Genomic DNA, 15,205 nt, shown 5'->3' with positions numbered 1-15,205 from the left:
CTTATATGGCATCATATACGATCTTGTGTTGACTGGGATTATATTAGGTTGTAGGACAAAAGGTCGAAGGTAAAAAAGTCGAAGGACAAAAGGTCGAAGGTCAAAAGGTCGAATGGGCAAAAGGTCGAAGGGACAAAATGTCGAAACAAAAAATCTGGGTCAAAAGGTCGAAGGACAGGGTATTCTTCAGATGTATATTGTCAAATCAATATTTTTATCAAAGTGTTGCTAAGCTTTATTAACTTTGATTGTAATTCCTGAAAATAATTCTTCACTCATTTTCATCATAATGATCATTCAAAATATATCATTTCAGTTTAACATATCATCTTCTAATGACAGTAATTTTATTTTTATGCGCTCAAAAGATGATACCCTTTTTTGTTCACTTGTTAGCAAAAAGAACCGACAAGATTGGTGCTGTATTTCTCTGTTTTGCGATGAGATGAACATATAGTGAGAAGGAATACGGAACAGTTCCCCTAGATGGATATTTGAGTTGTCAATGTCACTTCTTCATTGGCATTAAATACACCTGGGACATTGCCGCCTCGCAGCTTAGTGTTCATTAAGCACTTCTACAGTTATTAACTGCGAGGTTTCTAAGCCAAGTTACCATTTCTGCATTCGTATATGATGAGGCTAACACGATACTTGATACTTTTACGTCCTTTTACGCCCAGGAAAGTCGAAACAATTTCCAATGCGAAAACTGTCTAGACCGGCACCGGGAATCGAACCCAGCCACCCTCAGCATGGTCTTGCTTTGTAGCCGCGTTTTTTACCGCACTACTGAGGAGGGCCCCTAAATTTGTCACTTTAATCTACCAAATGATGCACGCCTATTACACGCCGAACCCAGCCACCATCAGCATGGCTCATACCGCATGTCTAAGAAAGGCCCCAAACTAACGCCCACCGGTACTACAATAGTCCGTGAGAAGATCTAAAACATGTAGTGGAAGCTTATAGACGAATTTCGCGCCAACTCGAGGTTCCGGGTGTTCTGCGAAAGTGACATTTGTTCAGGCTGTATGGCCAATCCCGTACCGTTTTCAGGAAAATTGCCATATCTCTGCGTATACCTAACGGATTTACAGCCAGCATTCGCTAGCATATTAGTGCTAGTTTCTAGGGAAAGCATAAAACATGATGGCAGTAAACGTCATATAAAATGACAAGCAGAAGAAAAAATACATTTTTAACATACCCTCGGAAAACCCGGAACATCTCCGGTGGTCAGGGTCCAATCTGAGGTTCTGTATGAGGACAGTATACTAGAAGAGTTTATGCGTCCGATGGTCCCGGTTTCATCAAAATCGGATCATTCTACGCAAAGTTATGCTGATTTGAACTTCGATAAAAAAAATTCCTATATCAACCTTTTTGTCTAACCCCTGTATTTCCATAATCTTTGGCAAGACTTGCTCGTTTTGCCATTCGTTTCAGAGTGCCACCAATAGCTTCGCAAGGGCCTTTTCCGTGCGATGTTGCAAAACAGTACTATTCTGCTTCTAAGCCATATTTTAAATTGAAATTACACAGACTTGCAAAGTTCTTTTTATTTATATACACAAAAGTAATTTTTGTAAAATCGATCGACTGTTTCAAAAAGTCAATTAATTTTGAAATGAATAAGTTAACAGCTTTTGTGTCATGGGTCATTACTCCTGATATTACAATAAAACTAACGTTTTATAATTTATCGTTTCTTTTAAAGTAAACTTCAAATGGATGTATTGTTGCCTGGGAATTATTCCAATTATAACACTGAGCAGCATTTTGGATAATGAATGAATAATTTTCAGAGAAATCCAGCAGTACAAGTATTTCACTTGGACCTAAAGTACTCTTTTTGTTTAAAAAAAAGTATATTGCTGTTTGCAAATAATGTCATGAGTTATAAGTTCATAATTTTTTTTAATAAAATACGATACAAATTCATCTACAGGTATTATAACGGTTTCTAAATTACACCGATCAGTGGTTAGCCATTGCTAAAAACAACATCTTATTTTCTTTTCCACTATTACAATTAAATACCACTTCAGTTTCGTTTCGGCAACATTGCCCGTTTTCAAAGTAATTGTTTGTTTTTTGTGAACCCAATTGTTTTTAAGTTACTTCGATACAAAAAGTCAAAGAAAATATAAACTCTTTTTAAATGTTGGTCCACATTAATGTTAGATTATGTATGAGGTGAACCGGTCAAGGGACAATAAAAAAAATGTTAGATTATGCTAATTTGCTTCCTAAACAATTTTTTAGACGTCCAAAATGTGTCGTTGGTTTATGATAGGCTGCTGAACCTATACTTTTCGCGTTAGGCAAAAAACACGTTAATAAATTTTTACTTAATATGGACATGAAAAAAGTTTTTGTTAGAAAAACTTTTTTTCCTTAAATATGTCACAGGAACATTATTCCCAGAAAAGTTAGAAAATTTAAATACCTACCTGCAGAAAAAAATTCATCGATTTCTGAGATGAGGTTTTTTTGTAATATTGATTTTAATTTTTAAAACTATTTTTTTTTTCAGTGTATAAATCGGTTTTTATTTTTTGGATATTTTTCCAAAAAAATTCAGGGAATTTCACGACAGTCCGCCATTCATCACTTTTTTGTAGGTCTTGTCATTTTAGAGTTACATCGATTTTTAAAAAATCAATGAAAAAAGTTAGGCCCTTATCAAATGTAACTCTTGACAATTTTTGAAAAACCAAGTATGCAGAGTGGCTTAGAAATACCACATCTTTATGCCCACCAAGTTTCATTCGATTCTGAGATGGTGCTGCCAGCCCCATAGAAGGGTTGGCGCGAAATTCGTCTATAGAATAAACTAAAAGATTGATAGCAGGATGCAAACATAAAGTACATAAACTGTCTTACAGACATAACGAGACTATGGGTGTTGAATAAAATCGTAACCCAAGGACTCAAAACAAGTTGCAAAAAATAATGTTCAAGCTGATAAAACGGAACTCACCTGCTCGTGCTTCTTTAGATATCCTAGACGTGGAAATGTTTTATCACAGAACTGACAGCGATAAGTACCGTCATTATTCTTGCTGTGGCTATTAGTGTGATTGTTGTTTTTAATTATTTTATTATTATTGTCAATCCGGTTGCGCCGCTCAGAGCGGCATTTGTCTCCAGAAGTATCAGCACCGCCAGCAGAGTCCCCATTCGGCAATCCTGCATCACCGTCGTTGGTTAACGAGGTCGGCGTCGTCATGCCATCCGATATGGAGGGTGAAAAGCTTGACGATGTGTGCGAAGAGTAGAGCTCTGCAAGATAAAAAAGAGAATACTATGTTAGAATATGTAGAGAACAAAATAAGCGGAAGTCATAATTAGATTGATGACTGCTATACGATGATAATCAGGTAATGGATTATTTATGATGGCAAATTTATATTGATGTGACGGTCCATTACACCTTCTTAGCCTTACGTATGTAGTTTTTGAGGATACTGGTGCTGATCCTTTTTATTATCACGCAGATTCGGTTGAAAGGATAAATGAGATCAAGAGAAACCAAATATACAATGAAATATACATTTGCATCAATCACAATTTGTGGAGGAATTTTCGTCTTGATTAAGGGTGGGTATATCACATTTTAACCATTTTATCATTCATGTAAATCAGGTAGACCATCAAGTGATTTGTTAGGTTGATTTATTTTATTCTAACGTATTGTATATAGGGGATCTGTTTCGTTTTACATCTCATTGAACATATATTCATCTCATCGCAAAACAAAGAAATACAGCACCAATCTCGTCGCTTCTTTTTGCCTACACGCGTGTTCATTGGTGATTTTATCACAAAAATAAGAAACAAACCAAATTCCTTTTCATTGCTTTGTTTTTGATGGAATGGAAATAGGAGCTATGAGATGAAATCTCGCTTAACTTTTCAAAAGGACCTAAGTAACATTTTTTTCATGATTTAATTTGAATAGCGCAATCAACAGAACAACATGAAAGCTATTGATTGCAGTATTCAAATTAATTCATGAAAAAAATGTTACTTAGGTCCTTTTGAAAAGTTAAGCGAGAAATGCCCAACCGTTTCCCTATGTAGTATATATATCCAGATGAGAAAATTCGTTAAATGAAAAGAGGGCTATAGTAGCATATGTGTTGAAATATGGAACGGATTTTATAGTTCTGAAACGATGCGCACATATATGTCTCATTAGTCTAAGGAAACTTATTAACTTGGAGCGATAAAAAAAAATGTAATCTTTTAGTGGAATGTATTCACTTGTCAGACGAGTTTGTACTATTCCATTCTTTGTTTTGCGATGAGATGAAAATATGCTTTGAGAGATGGGAAACGGAACCGTTCCCCTATTATTAATCGATTTGTAAATTGCCACATGCTTCCTAATTCGGCGCACATATGATGAAATCTCGCTTGACTTTTCAAATGGTCCTAAGCTTTCATGTTGTTCTGTTGATTGCGCTATTCAAATTAATTCATGAAATAATGTTACTTAGGTCCTTTTGAAAAGTTAAGCGAGAAATGTTCCATATTCTGCGCACAATGTTCCTAATTCTGCGGACAATAATGAAAACTCAGTTTCGGTTATTTTTCTTGTCTCATGTCAAGGTCAGAATCAATCACGCCCAATAGAAAAAAAGTTCCTAGGTTTAAGCTATTTAAAGGAGCGAAAAGTCTAAATATGAATCAATCTAGAATAGCCTTTCGGTACAACTTAAGCTTTCGAGGAAGGCAAAACATAATGATGATACCTAGTTTGTGTGTTTTATTTTTATTTTTTGTTTTATTTTTTCCTGGAAACGGTATCAACGTTTCGATGAGTAACTTTTTCAGTGGTTGAGGCTTATTTAACTCATGGATGCATTAATGAAATCGCTTTCAATTATATCAAGTGCGGGGACGCAGCGGCGGGCAATCTTTCTCCAGATGTCACCGATGTGCGTGTTTCTTTCGTGTGGGCCTTTTATGCATAAACAAACACTAGCTCCGTGAGCACTGCGAGTAAGACAGGCAAACTTGTTCCCCTAAAGGAAAGCTAATGAGGATGTGGAGTATTTAATCCACGTTTTATCACTTCTGCCGTTGAAACTGACTAAAGGTCAAGCGACACTCTTCCGATGAGCCTGGATTTATCTGGTGTAGTGCGCCAATTCATACTACATCATCAGTTCAGCTGCCCCCTGATGAAGCGATATATCGTCTTAATCTTGATATTAAACTAATGTCATAATTGTTCTCGCTGTCACGCTTGTGAGACATAGCATTATGCCTCGTACTGAGTTAAGAGGGATCGAGAATGTTTCAAATGAACAGCACGCTCTTCACTTTTATTGTGCATACGAGTGGCTGTTCAGTGCGCCTCACCAGAAGATTGAGGAAGTGTGTCTTTAATTGGCGTTTCCTCTTGGTACAATTAGTGATAATCGTATTTAAATTTGGTGTCATGTGTTGTTTCTGAAAAAAATTTGAAAAAAAGAACATTTCATTCAACAATAAATTGGGTCATTTAGTACAATTATAATTTACCAATATTTTTGGCAAATTGGTGACTACTTCGAACAAAAACGTGACATAATTTCTGTCAAAATTTTATTATTCGAGTGTCTTGTTGGTAATTAATTGTCAATTTTCAGTTTTAAAATTGTTGTTTTCCTTTCTCGTAAAACAAAATTGTACCGAAAGGCTGTAGAATCCCTCCAAAACCGATCTCTGATAGAAGGACCAGAGATCCAGGATTGTTTTATACAAATAAACGCAGCTCGACAAACTGATGAACTTAATTTTAAAATTAAAAAATCACATAAATAAAGAAAAAAAAAAAGACAAACCGTTTCGATTTCTGTCTGGGCGCAAAACAAACATCGCTAGCAACAAGTTGTTTCCAATCATAAATGGACCAGGCTAAAGAAATATAAAACGGATTGAATTAAAAAGCGTTGAATATTTGAGGAGAAAGTATGTAACAAAAATGACATTTAAATGGCTCGTTAAGCTGAGTCGATTGGTAAAATTTACTATGGACCTCAAACTCCGCTTTTCGTTCTGATTTTTTCGCACAGCCATGTAAAACAAGTAGAAATGCATCATTAAAACCGGTTCCCCCCGCGATTGAAGTTTTTTTTAGTGTGACAATCCATACAAAAATTTTCAATGATTCATACAAAAAGTGTGACATAGGGGGGAAGGGGGGGTTAAAAATTGCCATTTTTTGCGTTACGTAATTAATGTATCTTCCCTCACCCAGCAACACCCATCCCTTCCCCTCCGTTGTGTTGGCCAGGGTACGAACAACCTTAAGGAAGATCGGGTGAACAACTCCGGTGGGATCTATGGTCGTATGCAGAAAAGAAGGAGCGAATATTCTACAGATAAAGGTAGATAAAACGAATGGATTCAACGGCAACAGACCCGGTATCGAATGAAGGTCATCGATTGGAAAGTCGGATCTTAGAACGTGAGAGCTTTGAATGAACCCGCACGTGTTGGGCTCCTGGCTTGTTAACTGCAGAAGGTCGGCGTGAGCGTGGTAGTAATCCAGGAAATACGGTGGCCCAAAACCGGAAAATGTGAAATCCGAGCGATGGATCTCATCGCGAACACTGCACCAACAATTACCACATCTACTGTGGCGGCGGCGATAGAATAGAACGTTGACTTGGCTTCATGGTGATCGGGAAGCAGATGAAGCGAGTAATTCTATGGAAGCCGATAAGCGACCACATTTGCGTGTTGAGAATAAGGGGCAAATTCTTCAACTACCGCCTGATCAGCCCAATGCCCCATGCCCCAACGAATGATAAGTCTGTGACCGTGAGGAAAGCGATGCTCAATAGGCCACGCCGTGAAATTAGGAAGAAAAAAATATTTTCGCCTTGAAGATGATATTTTAGGAACAAAGTGTCTTCAGCAGGGTAAGCTCAACGACCTTTCCGAGCGCTCCTCTTTGGCAGGTTTAGTCATCAACGTCAACAAAACCAAACCGTTGGATGTAAACACGGTGACTCCTTCCAGTTTCACAGTAGCCGGGCAACCAGTGGAGAATGTTGAAAGCTTCCAATATCTTGGTAGCCAAATGGCGTAAGACGGCGGTAACAAGATCGACATAGGCGCACGGATCAAAAAAGCAAGGGCTGCCTTTGCGAGTTTAAGAAATATCTGAAAAAAAAACTCAAAGGTTCAGCCCAATCGGGTTGTACGCAAAGGTGACGTTGAACTACGTAGCTGTATGCAAGCAAGCGTTTTTCAAGCCCAGCCTGAATCTGTTTTCGATGTGTTGTATATAATTTTTGTACCAAGATTTGAAAATGAAGGTATTTTTTTTTTTTAATACCGTGCGGGACCGAAATCCGTACAGCACCGAAATCCGTCCACTTTATGAGATATCAATAAATTAGAGGGTGTTAAAGGTAATTAATGTAGAAATAATTTATCGTATCCTGTTCAGATACTTGGCAGTAAGCTTCTAAGACAAAGAAATGGAAAGAAGGCTTTGAAATTAAAACAGTAAAAATCAAAAACAAATCGCCACCCACCAAACGCGGAGTTTTTGCCGCCATTTTGTTTTCGAGTAGAGCATAATTGCACCAAAAGTAACTGTGTTTTAATTGCTAATTGCGAATCATTACATAAGATAAGCAGAACACAAATCGAAGGGATCGCTTCTCAAGGTGCGTATCGAACTATTTACAGTGGGAGTTTAGTCAATAAGACTGCTTCAATTTAAATATTTAGTTAAATAATAGCTGTACGGATTTTGATCCTTTGATTCGAAACCCGTCCACAGTGGACGGATTTCGAGTCAGGAGTAGTAGATTTTATCCATTATTTTATCATGTTTTTCGTAGTTTTTAATGAGTAAATGTGAAACACTTCAAAAGTAGAAGCCTTCATGCTCCTGTGTCAGTGAAAAAAGTTTTATTTACATTCGATTCCTATTTTCTAATGACTTTTTCATATACTAAGGTGCCTAAGTGTACGGATTTCGATGCCCCACGGTAATAGAGGATGAACAACACTCTCAAGCGTTCACATATCCAAATTACCAATTGATAAAAACTCGATAGAGAGTAAGAATCGTTCGATAATTGTATCTCGATTCGAAGCATTGGTAACAATGCCAAACATCCGATTGAACTTCATTGCTGACATTAAATTGGTATTAATTAGGTTTATATTATTTTAAATGATAATCGATTACACAATTTGAAAAGCACAAGCCTGGCTGATAGTGTACAGCTGCAACCATTACCGACGCAAACTGCTACAGAGACTTACCACCCATCGCTAAGTCAGTCTAAGCCCCTGGTGGCTCATTACAGAAAAATCTATTGCGAAAGCTGGGCTGTCAATGGCGTTATTGATAATAATAATTATTCCTTCACGTGAATTGCGTCGGACTTAGCGTTTAATCCGGCAGACACCTACGAATCACCAAAAACGAGCCAAAGAAAGTTTACCAGAACGCATTCACTGCAGCAGCGAAAAGGATTCCGAGCCCCACTACTGCATCAACAAATGCCCCCAAGCTTTCCAAGGAAAACGCACGTTTAAGTTAGCATAAACGAACTGCAGTTAGTTAAAAGCCCTGCAATGGCGGACATAAAAAACTTTCAATGAATAACTAAAGAAATGCTAATAGATTACTTAGTTGAAAAGCTGGCCAAGTTCTAGTTGGAATGTAGTACTATGGAAGAAGAAGCTTGCGATGCACTTACGAGATTGACTGATTGAAACCAAGTGCTAAACTGTTAGCAAGTTTTTAATAGTAAATATCTATTGCATATACATAGATATTGTAACACACTAGAGTCGATTTTTACGCGGAAGATATGGGCCGCGTAAATTAAAACAACGTTAAAAACCGCGTAAATCCCAAAGTATGTCTGAATGAATGCGGAAATCCAGAAATTCGCGTGAATAAAAAGTCGCATAAAAAACGATTCCTGTAAAAATAACCGCGTAACAAACGACTTCAGTGTACATCGGGTATGAAGCGTCGACTCTTCCTTGATCGAATGGTCCAAGAAAATTGAAAATCCATCGAGAAACGGCTGAGATATTAACGTTCAAAGTCTATCATATTTTCGTGACGATTTTCAATTTTTTGCAATCGTAAAGTGTACCCCAATATAGAAAAGACAGACGTAGTTCTACGTCAAAAAACAGGCAGATAAGTGAACAGATGCCTGCGGTATATAATTCGGGCCTGGTGGCCTCACAACTGGATCTCAAACAACGAGCTTCATCGTCGTTGTCACGAGAGGCCGATAGCAACAGAAAATTCGGGATCGAAACTGGGGCTGGGTCAGCCACACTCTACGTAGGGGCGGAAACGAAATCTGTAAACAAGCATTAGACTGGAACCCAGCGGGACATCGCAGCAGAGGCAGACCCAGAGGCTCTTGGCGGCGAAGCCTCAATAAATAAATAAAAGAAGTCGACCGAAATCTAACCTGGCAACAGGTTGAAGCGATAGCTGGGCAACGCTCAGGATGGAGATCTTTCAAGTCGGCCCTTTGTACCACCGGATGTGTACAGGATTCATAAGTAAGTAAGTGAGACGAATGGCCATTTACCGGTATAAAACACTAAGGGTCTCCGGGCCTTCTATAAAAAGTTTGTTTTTGGAGCGAACATACGTTTACTTAGTATACGAGAAAGGTAAAAAAGTATGAAATGTCTAAAATATTCAAATATTAAACAAATTATGAATATCAATCAGTAAAAGCTGACGTTCAATGGTAGGCATTTACGGAATCAATGTTTACATGTACATGTAAATATTGATTTCGTTAATGACTGCTGAAATTGACTTATTTTTCTCCGTGCTTGATTTATAGAATTGTACTGTCCACATGATTGAAGGAATTAGAATAAAAATCAATCGCTTAGAATTAAGGTTTGAAAGATCTAAGTAGAAAATACTATTCTAATAAGCGTTGCTTCACAAAATAGCAGATTCTGCAATAACGGTGTTTTTAGTCACCTTGAGACAAAAAAAAAAAAAGAAATTGAAAATAGAACAAATAAGCTTAATGTTGTTTTCCAAAAAAAATCAGAACATAGTTCTATATCTTGTAGATTGCTCCAAAAATATACATTAATATAATTGCTTTGTAATAAAATAGTTCTGATACCCGCTTCTTCATTGCCAGTCAGCTCTGCTATCAAAATGAACTTACACGAACAGTAAGTGAAATGGCTCACAAAGTAAAACTCCACCAAACCAAGCACATCTGAACAATTACATGAGTGAAAGCTTTGTGTGTTAGACTGTTGTGGTTTGAATTAATAGAATCTTGCTTACCATGTCCTGAAATGAATGTGTAATGCAATACCTGCGGATGAATTTCATATATTGAAAATCAGCTCAATAAATAGACATTACATATATTTGGCCTTTCACCAACAGTTACAATAGTTGCCACTATTTTAAACTTTTTAAATTAAATTTTAAATTTTAATTATTAAAATTTACTGTAGCTCAACTGTCTAAGACGAGTTTAGTACTTTCCATTTAATTCCACTACGTTTTGTTACGTATTTTGACCCCAACTGTGAGGCCGTCTTCAGTGTCTCGTACTTGACTCGAAATCATCTGTAACGGCCCATATTCATGATAGTATAATCTAATGCTGTTAAATAAGAATGTTTGTTCAGGAAAAGTAAAAAAATCAAGCCAGTTTTGGAAAACGAATGTATATGAGTCCCTTTTTCCTTGATAATGGGACAAGTAGGCTTGATGTTTGTTCCTCATTTTCTCTATTTGAAGCTTTTTTATATGGAACTAATATGCGATCAAAGGCAGTGAAATAGTGTAGTGTTTGTGTGTTTGAAAACTGGTGCATCTGTCTAATAGAATTTTTTTTAATCATAATTTTGTTAAGTGTTGATTTTATGCCATTTAGAAAAAGGTGGTCGGTTGTCGGCACCCAAAAAAAACATAAAAAATGGAAAAATATGAAGTGAGGGCGTTATGGCTGAAAATATCAAAATTTAATATGTGAATGGCAACGAAATTAATTACATTTAAGTACATTATATATTTTTAATCAAGTTTTCGAGAATGGTTGTTTTTGCTGACATCTAGGCCAATAACATGAAATTAGGAAATTAACTTTGATTTGTCTTAATATTTCCCTTGTAAAATCGGGTGCCGACAACCGACTATGTTCGGGTGGCGACAATTGAAATTAACAATCATTTTGAAAAGTTGAAATAAAAGTTTTATTGCAAACGCTACGATGGCTTCAATATTGAACCACAAAAAAGAGTAAATTTACTATATAAATACGTAATAAATTTACCTTTTCGGTAGTTTTTCTTTGTTTTTCACTTGATAAAAAGTGCATGATATAGGGGAACTGTTCCGACCTCAATCTCACTGTACATATATCCATCTCATCGCTAAACAAAGAAATACGGCACCAAATTCGTCGCTTCTTTTTGTCAACATGCGTGCTCACTGCTGAAAAAAATCACAAAAATAATAAACAAACCAAATTCCTTTCCATTTCTTTGTTTTGATGGGATGGAAATAGGAGCTATGAGATGAAGTGGCGCACCGTTCCCCTATGTAATATCTGTCAAAAGTCACGTCGGGGTGCCCCCTACTAAGTATACGAGAAAGTCAAAAAATCGAAAATCTACATTTTCACACCCAAACAACGGATGGCAGATTTTATAATAATTGTATGTATAATGTCTGTATAATAATTTGGCATACACAATTTCGGAAGATTTGAATACAATTGTTGTATTGAAATCTTACAGATTTGTACTATTTTTATACAATATCTGTATCAAAAGCTTACAGAATCTTTTATGCCAAAATCATACAGATTTGTACAATTTTAATACAATATCTGTATCAAAAGCTTACAGAATCTTATATGCCAAAATCTTACAGATTTGTACTATTTTAATACAATATATGTATCAAAAGCTTACAGAATTGTATATGCCAAAATTTTATACAATAATTGTCAGATTTGTTATTTGGGTGTATACTAGAAAAGAAGCTGCGTGCAGTTTTCAAAACTCGCTATCTACTAATTTGGGCAACATTGAAACACGAATGATCACTCAAACCAACCTACAGTGGAGGAAATAAGTAATAACGTTTTTACTGTTTTTCATACAAAATGGTCATTTGTGAGGAACAATGTCTCTATTCTTAGCGATTAGATTGATTTTATTACTACTAAGTCTAATAAAATAGATGAATTTCATAGTAGTGCATTTTCACAGTTATTAATTAAAGATTTATCTATGCCATCGCATGAATGTATATCTTGTGTGGTAAGCTGAAGGAGTAGAGAATGTTTCGCACCCGAAAGCATCCTAGATCGGACCGAGAATCGTACTCCCCATCTCCGGATTGGAAATCCTATGCCTCTGCACTCAACTGAAGACAACCGAAACGTATTTTGCGTAAAATTGTAACAATTTCATCTCTTGTTACGCATTGAAATCACTCGATTTTTGATCCTTGTATAATGTATCCTTTAGCTCCCCTTAACACTAATTGTGCACATGCTCAGATGTTGGCTCTCTTATTCAACATGCTCACAATTTTTTTACACATATGTAGCAACATGTCATATTTTATATATCATCACTGTCTTCACCTTGGCTCATCATCAGCGGGTAATAGTCCTTGCTGCTTTGCTGTATTCTTTCAATCAATGTTTCCAGTCGCGTACTTGGTCCTCGATACAACATTCTCATGGCCATAATCCTACCGACACAAATCACTATAATAATGCAACTGCAACTGAATCACTGCATCTCTTGCACTTTGCATTCTGATTAATCGAGTGCACACATAGCTTAGTTGCACTTTTCAAATATGATATTTTATATTTCACTCACACATTCCACAAGGTTCAAATGGATCACCAAAAACTCCCAGTTGGATCAACTGTGTCCAACGCACCCAACGAATAGCTGGTGACTGAGCTCTGTTGGGACGCTAGCGCCCAACTATATACTGAAGAAAATAAACGTTTCACATAGCACCGAACGGTAAGGAACAGAAACTATATTCACATTCGTTCATGTCCCACATTGAACCTATGAATCAGGATTTTTTTTAGTTCTTCTCTCACTCTCCGATTATCTCTTAGCCCAAAAGCATCAGAGGGACTATGCTCTTATGTTGGTGGCACGTAAACCGCCCGTGCCATGTTGTGCTATGCTGTGAAATTGGTAAATCCATTTAGGTATTCCAGCGCCCGTTGGACTGTTTCTGCTATAGTTGCTCCGATGTCAATGCCTCGTTGCGTTCCTTTGGAGAGCATACCTCGAGGAGAGCCACATCGCGACGCACATCGGCTTTAGGTTCTCCACGCTAAACATTATGTGGCATTGCCTCACACTCTCATTTGGATCACTCTCTCGCTGTATGTTGGTCAGGTTGTGAAAGATTGTGAGCATTGGAGTCAAGTCTTATTTTTCTCATGATTTCGGATGTATACTTTTGGAGCATCTTACACCCTTGTACCGTCAACATATCCAGGCAGTATTATGGTACCTTATTGGGCGACAGGTATGGCCTCATCTACCGATTCAAAAGTTAATTAGTTCAGGTGCAATAGATTGCATATTAAACTATACCAAAATGAAAAAAGTCCCTTCCAAATTTGTAAGAAAATACAACTGCTTTATATACATTTTGTAACCACACTATTCAGAGTTTTTGTTGATGCAAATATAAGTTCACAATTTTTTCTTCCTTCATTCATGGCATAATAAACAATCATGTTTAGCTTAGAGACTTAAAGAGCTCAGACATCATAATCGGTAAAGGTCCGGCATTACCAAACCTTAATTCACAGGTCCGGTCGGATGAATCTTTAGGATTGGGAATTATCTCCTTTTCTCTGTGTATACAGTATACAAAAATTTATGCATTAGGTTGGCATATGATACTAATAATCAAAATCTGTGGAAGTGGTGCCTCTTTTTCTTCTTATTGGCATTACATCCCCCACTGGAACATTGCCGCCTCGCAGCTTTGTGTTCATTCAGCACTTCCACAGTTATTAACTACGAGGTTTCTAAGAAAAGTTATCATATTTGCATTCGTATAGGCTAACATGATGATACTTTTATGCCCAGGGAAGTCGAGAAAATTTCCAACGCCCGTAAATTTCATAGACCGGGACCGGGAATCGAACCCAACATGGTCTTGCTTTGTAGCCGCGCAACTTACCGCACGGCTAAGGAAGGCTCCGAAAGTGCATCTAGAACACTTGAAAGTTGAAAGTTTGCTAAGCTAATTCTTCTTCTAATTGGCATTACACTGGGGCATTGCCGCCTCGCTGCGTAGTGTTCATTCAGCACTTCCACAGTTATTAACCACGAGGTTTCTAAGCCCAGTTGCATTCGTTGTATTCGTATATCATGAGACTAACGCGATGATACTTTTATGTCATGGAAAGTCGAGACAATTTACAAATCGGAAACTAACTAGACCAGCACCGGGAATCGAACCCAGCCACCCTCAGCATGGTTTTGCTTTAGAGCCGCGCATCTTACCGCTAGGCTAAGGAGCAGGCTTCGGAATTCTCACTCATATGAATAAAAACCCAGGATTGATCCCAACAGCGGAGTGCAATTTTTCCATATTCTCCTTTGAGCAAGTGTTCTCACACAATATTTTATCCGGATAGAAAGGCGGGCGATAAACTCGCGAGCGGCTGCTTGCCAGATAATTTAATTTTGGGCCTCCAAATTCTCCATCTCGCCACTTCTCCAGATAAGTTTTAAAAGCATATTCACAAAAATGTAGGTCCGCGACGGGATTCGAACCCAAAACAATTTTAAAATGCATAGAGCGCCCACTATAACCACGCCACCACACGAACCGATTGAAAGCAAATAGAAAAACTGCTGTCTTGGACCTACTACTTATCGTGGCGCATCGTCGTATGCAATCAATTCGGAGAAGCAAAGTAAGCAGCATTTGATTTTCACGAAACATGGGAAGAGGGATAACAATTTTTCACACCATCGCTTGTGCCGGAGTTTATCGCACTGTAATTTATCCGAAATGGATGGTGGAGCGATCTGTTGTCGCGTGAGTGAGTGAGAAATCCGAACCCTGCTAAGGAGGGCCCCTTTGCTAAGCTAATTACCATGAAAAAAGAACAGATTGAATCACCTAGTAAAGATTATGCCTTTCATGCAT

The 15,205-nt window shown here is 37.4% G+C and overlaps 1 protein-coding gene across 3 annotated transcripts in view; it reads right to left on the bottom strand.

Moving 5' to 3' along the window:
* Positions 1-15,205, bottom strand: part of LOC134227547 (zinc finger protein 423 homolog) — a 270,345-nt gene that overhangs the window by 33,916 nt on the left and 221,224 nt on the right. For 2 of the 3 annotated variants that reach the window (XM_062709120.1, XM_062709118.1), the window contains one exon: positions 2,987-3,288. In XM_062709120.1, the coding sequence (XP_062565104.1) occupies positions 2,987-3,288 (302 nt within the window). Of the gene's footprint in view, positions 1-2,986; positions 3,289-12,641; positions 12,941-15,205 lie in introns of those variants that run through there. The other variant, XM_062709121.1, reaches the window with a different exon arrangement.

Source organism: Armigeres subalbatus, chromosome 3 (genome assembly GCF_024139115.2).
Source record: "Armigeres subalbatus isolate Guangzhou_Male chromosome 3, GZ_Asu_2, whole genome shotgun sequence".
Lineage (NCBI taxonomy): Eukaryota > Metazoa > Arthropoda > Insecta > Diptera > Culicidae > Armigeres > Armigeres subalbatus.
Note: the sequence above shows the minus strand (reverse complement) of the source record. Positions and strands in the feature narration are given on the sequence as shown.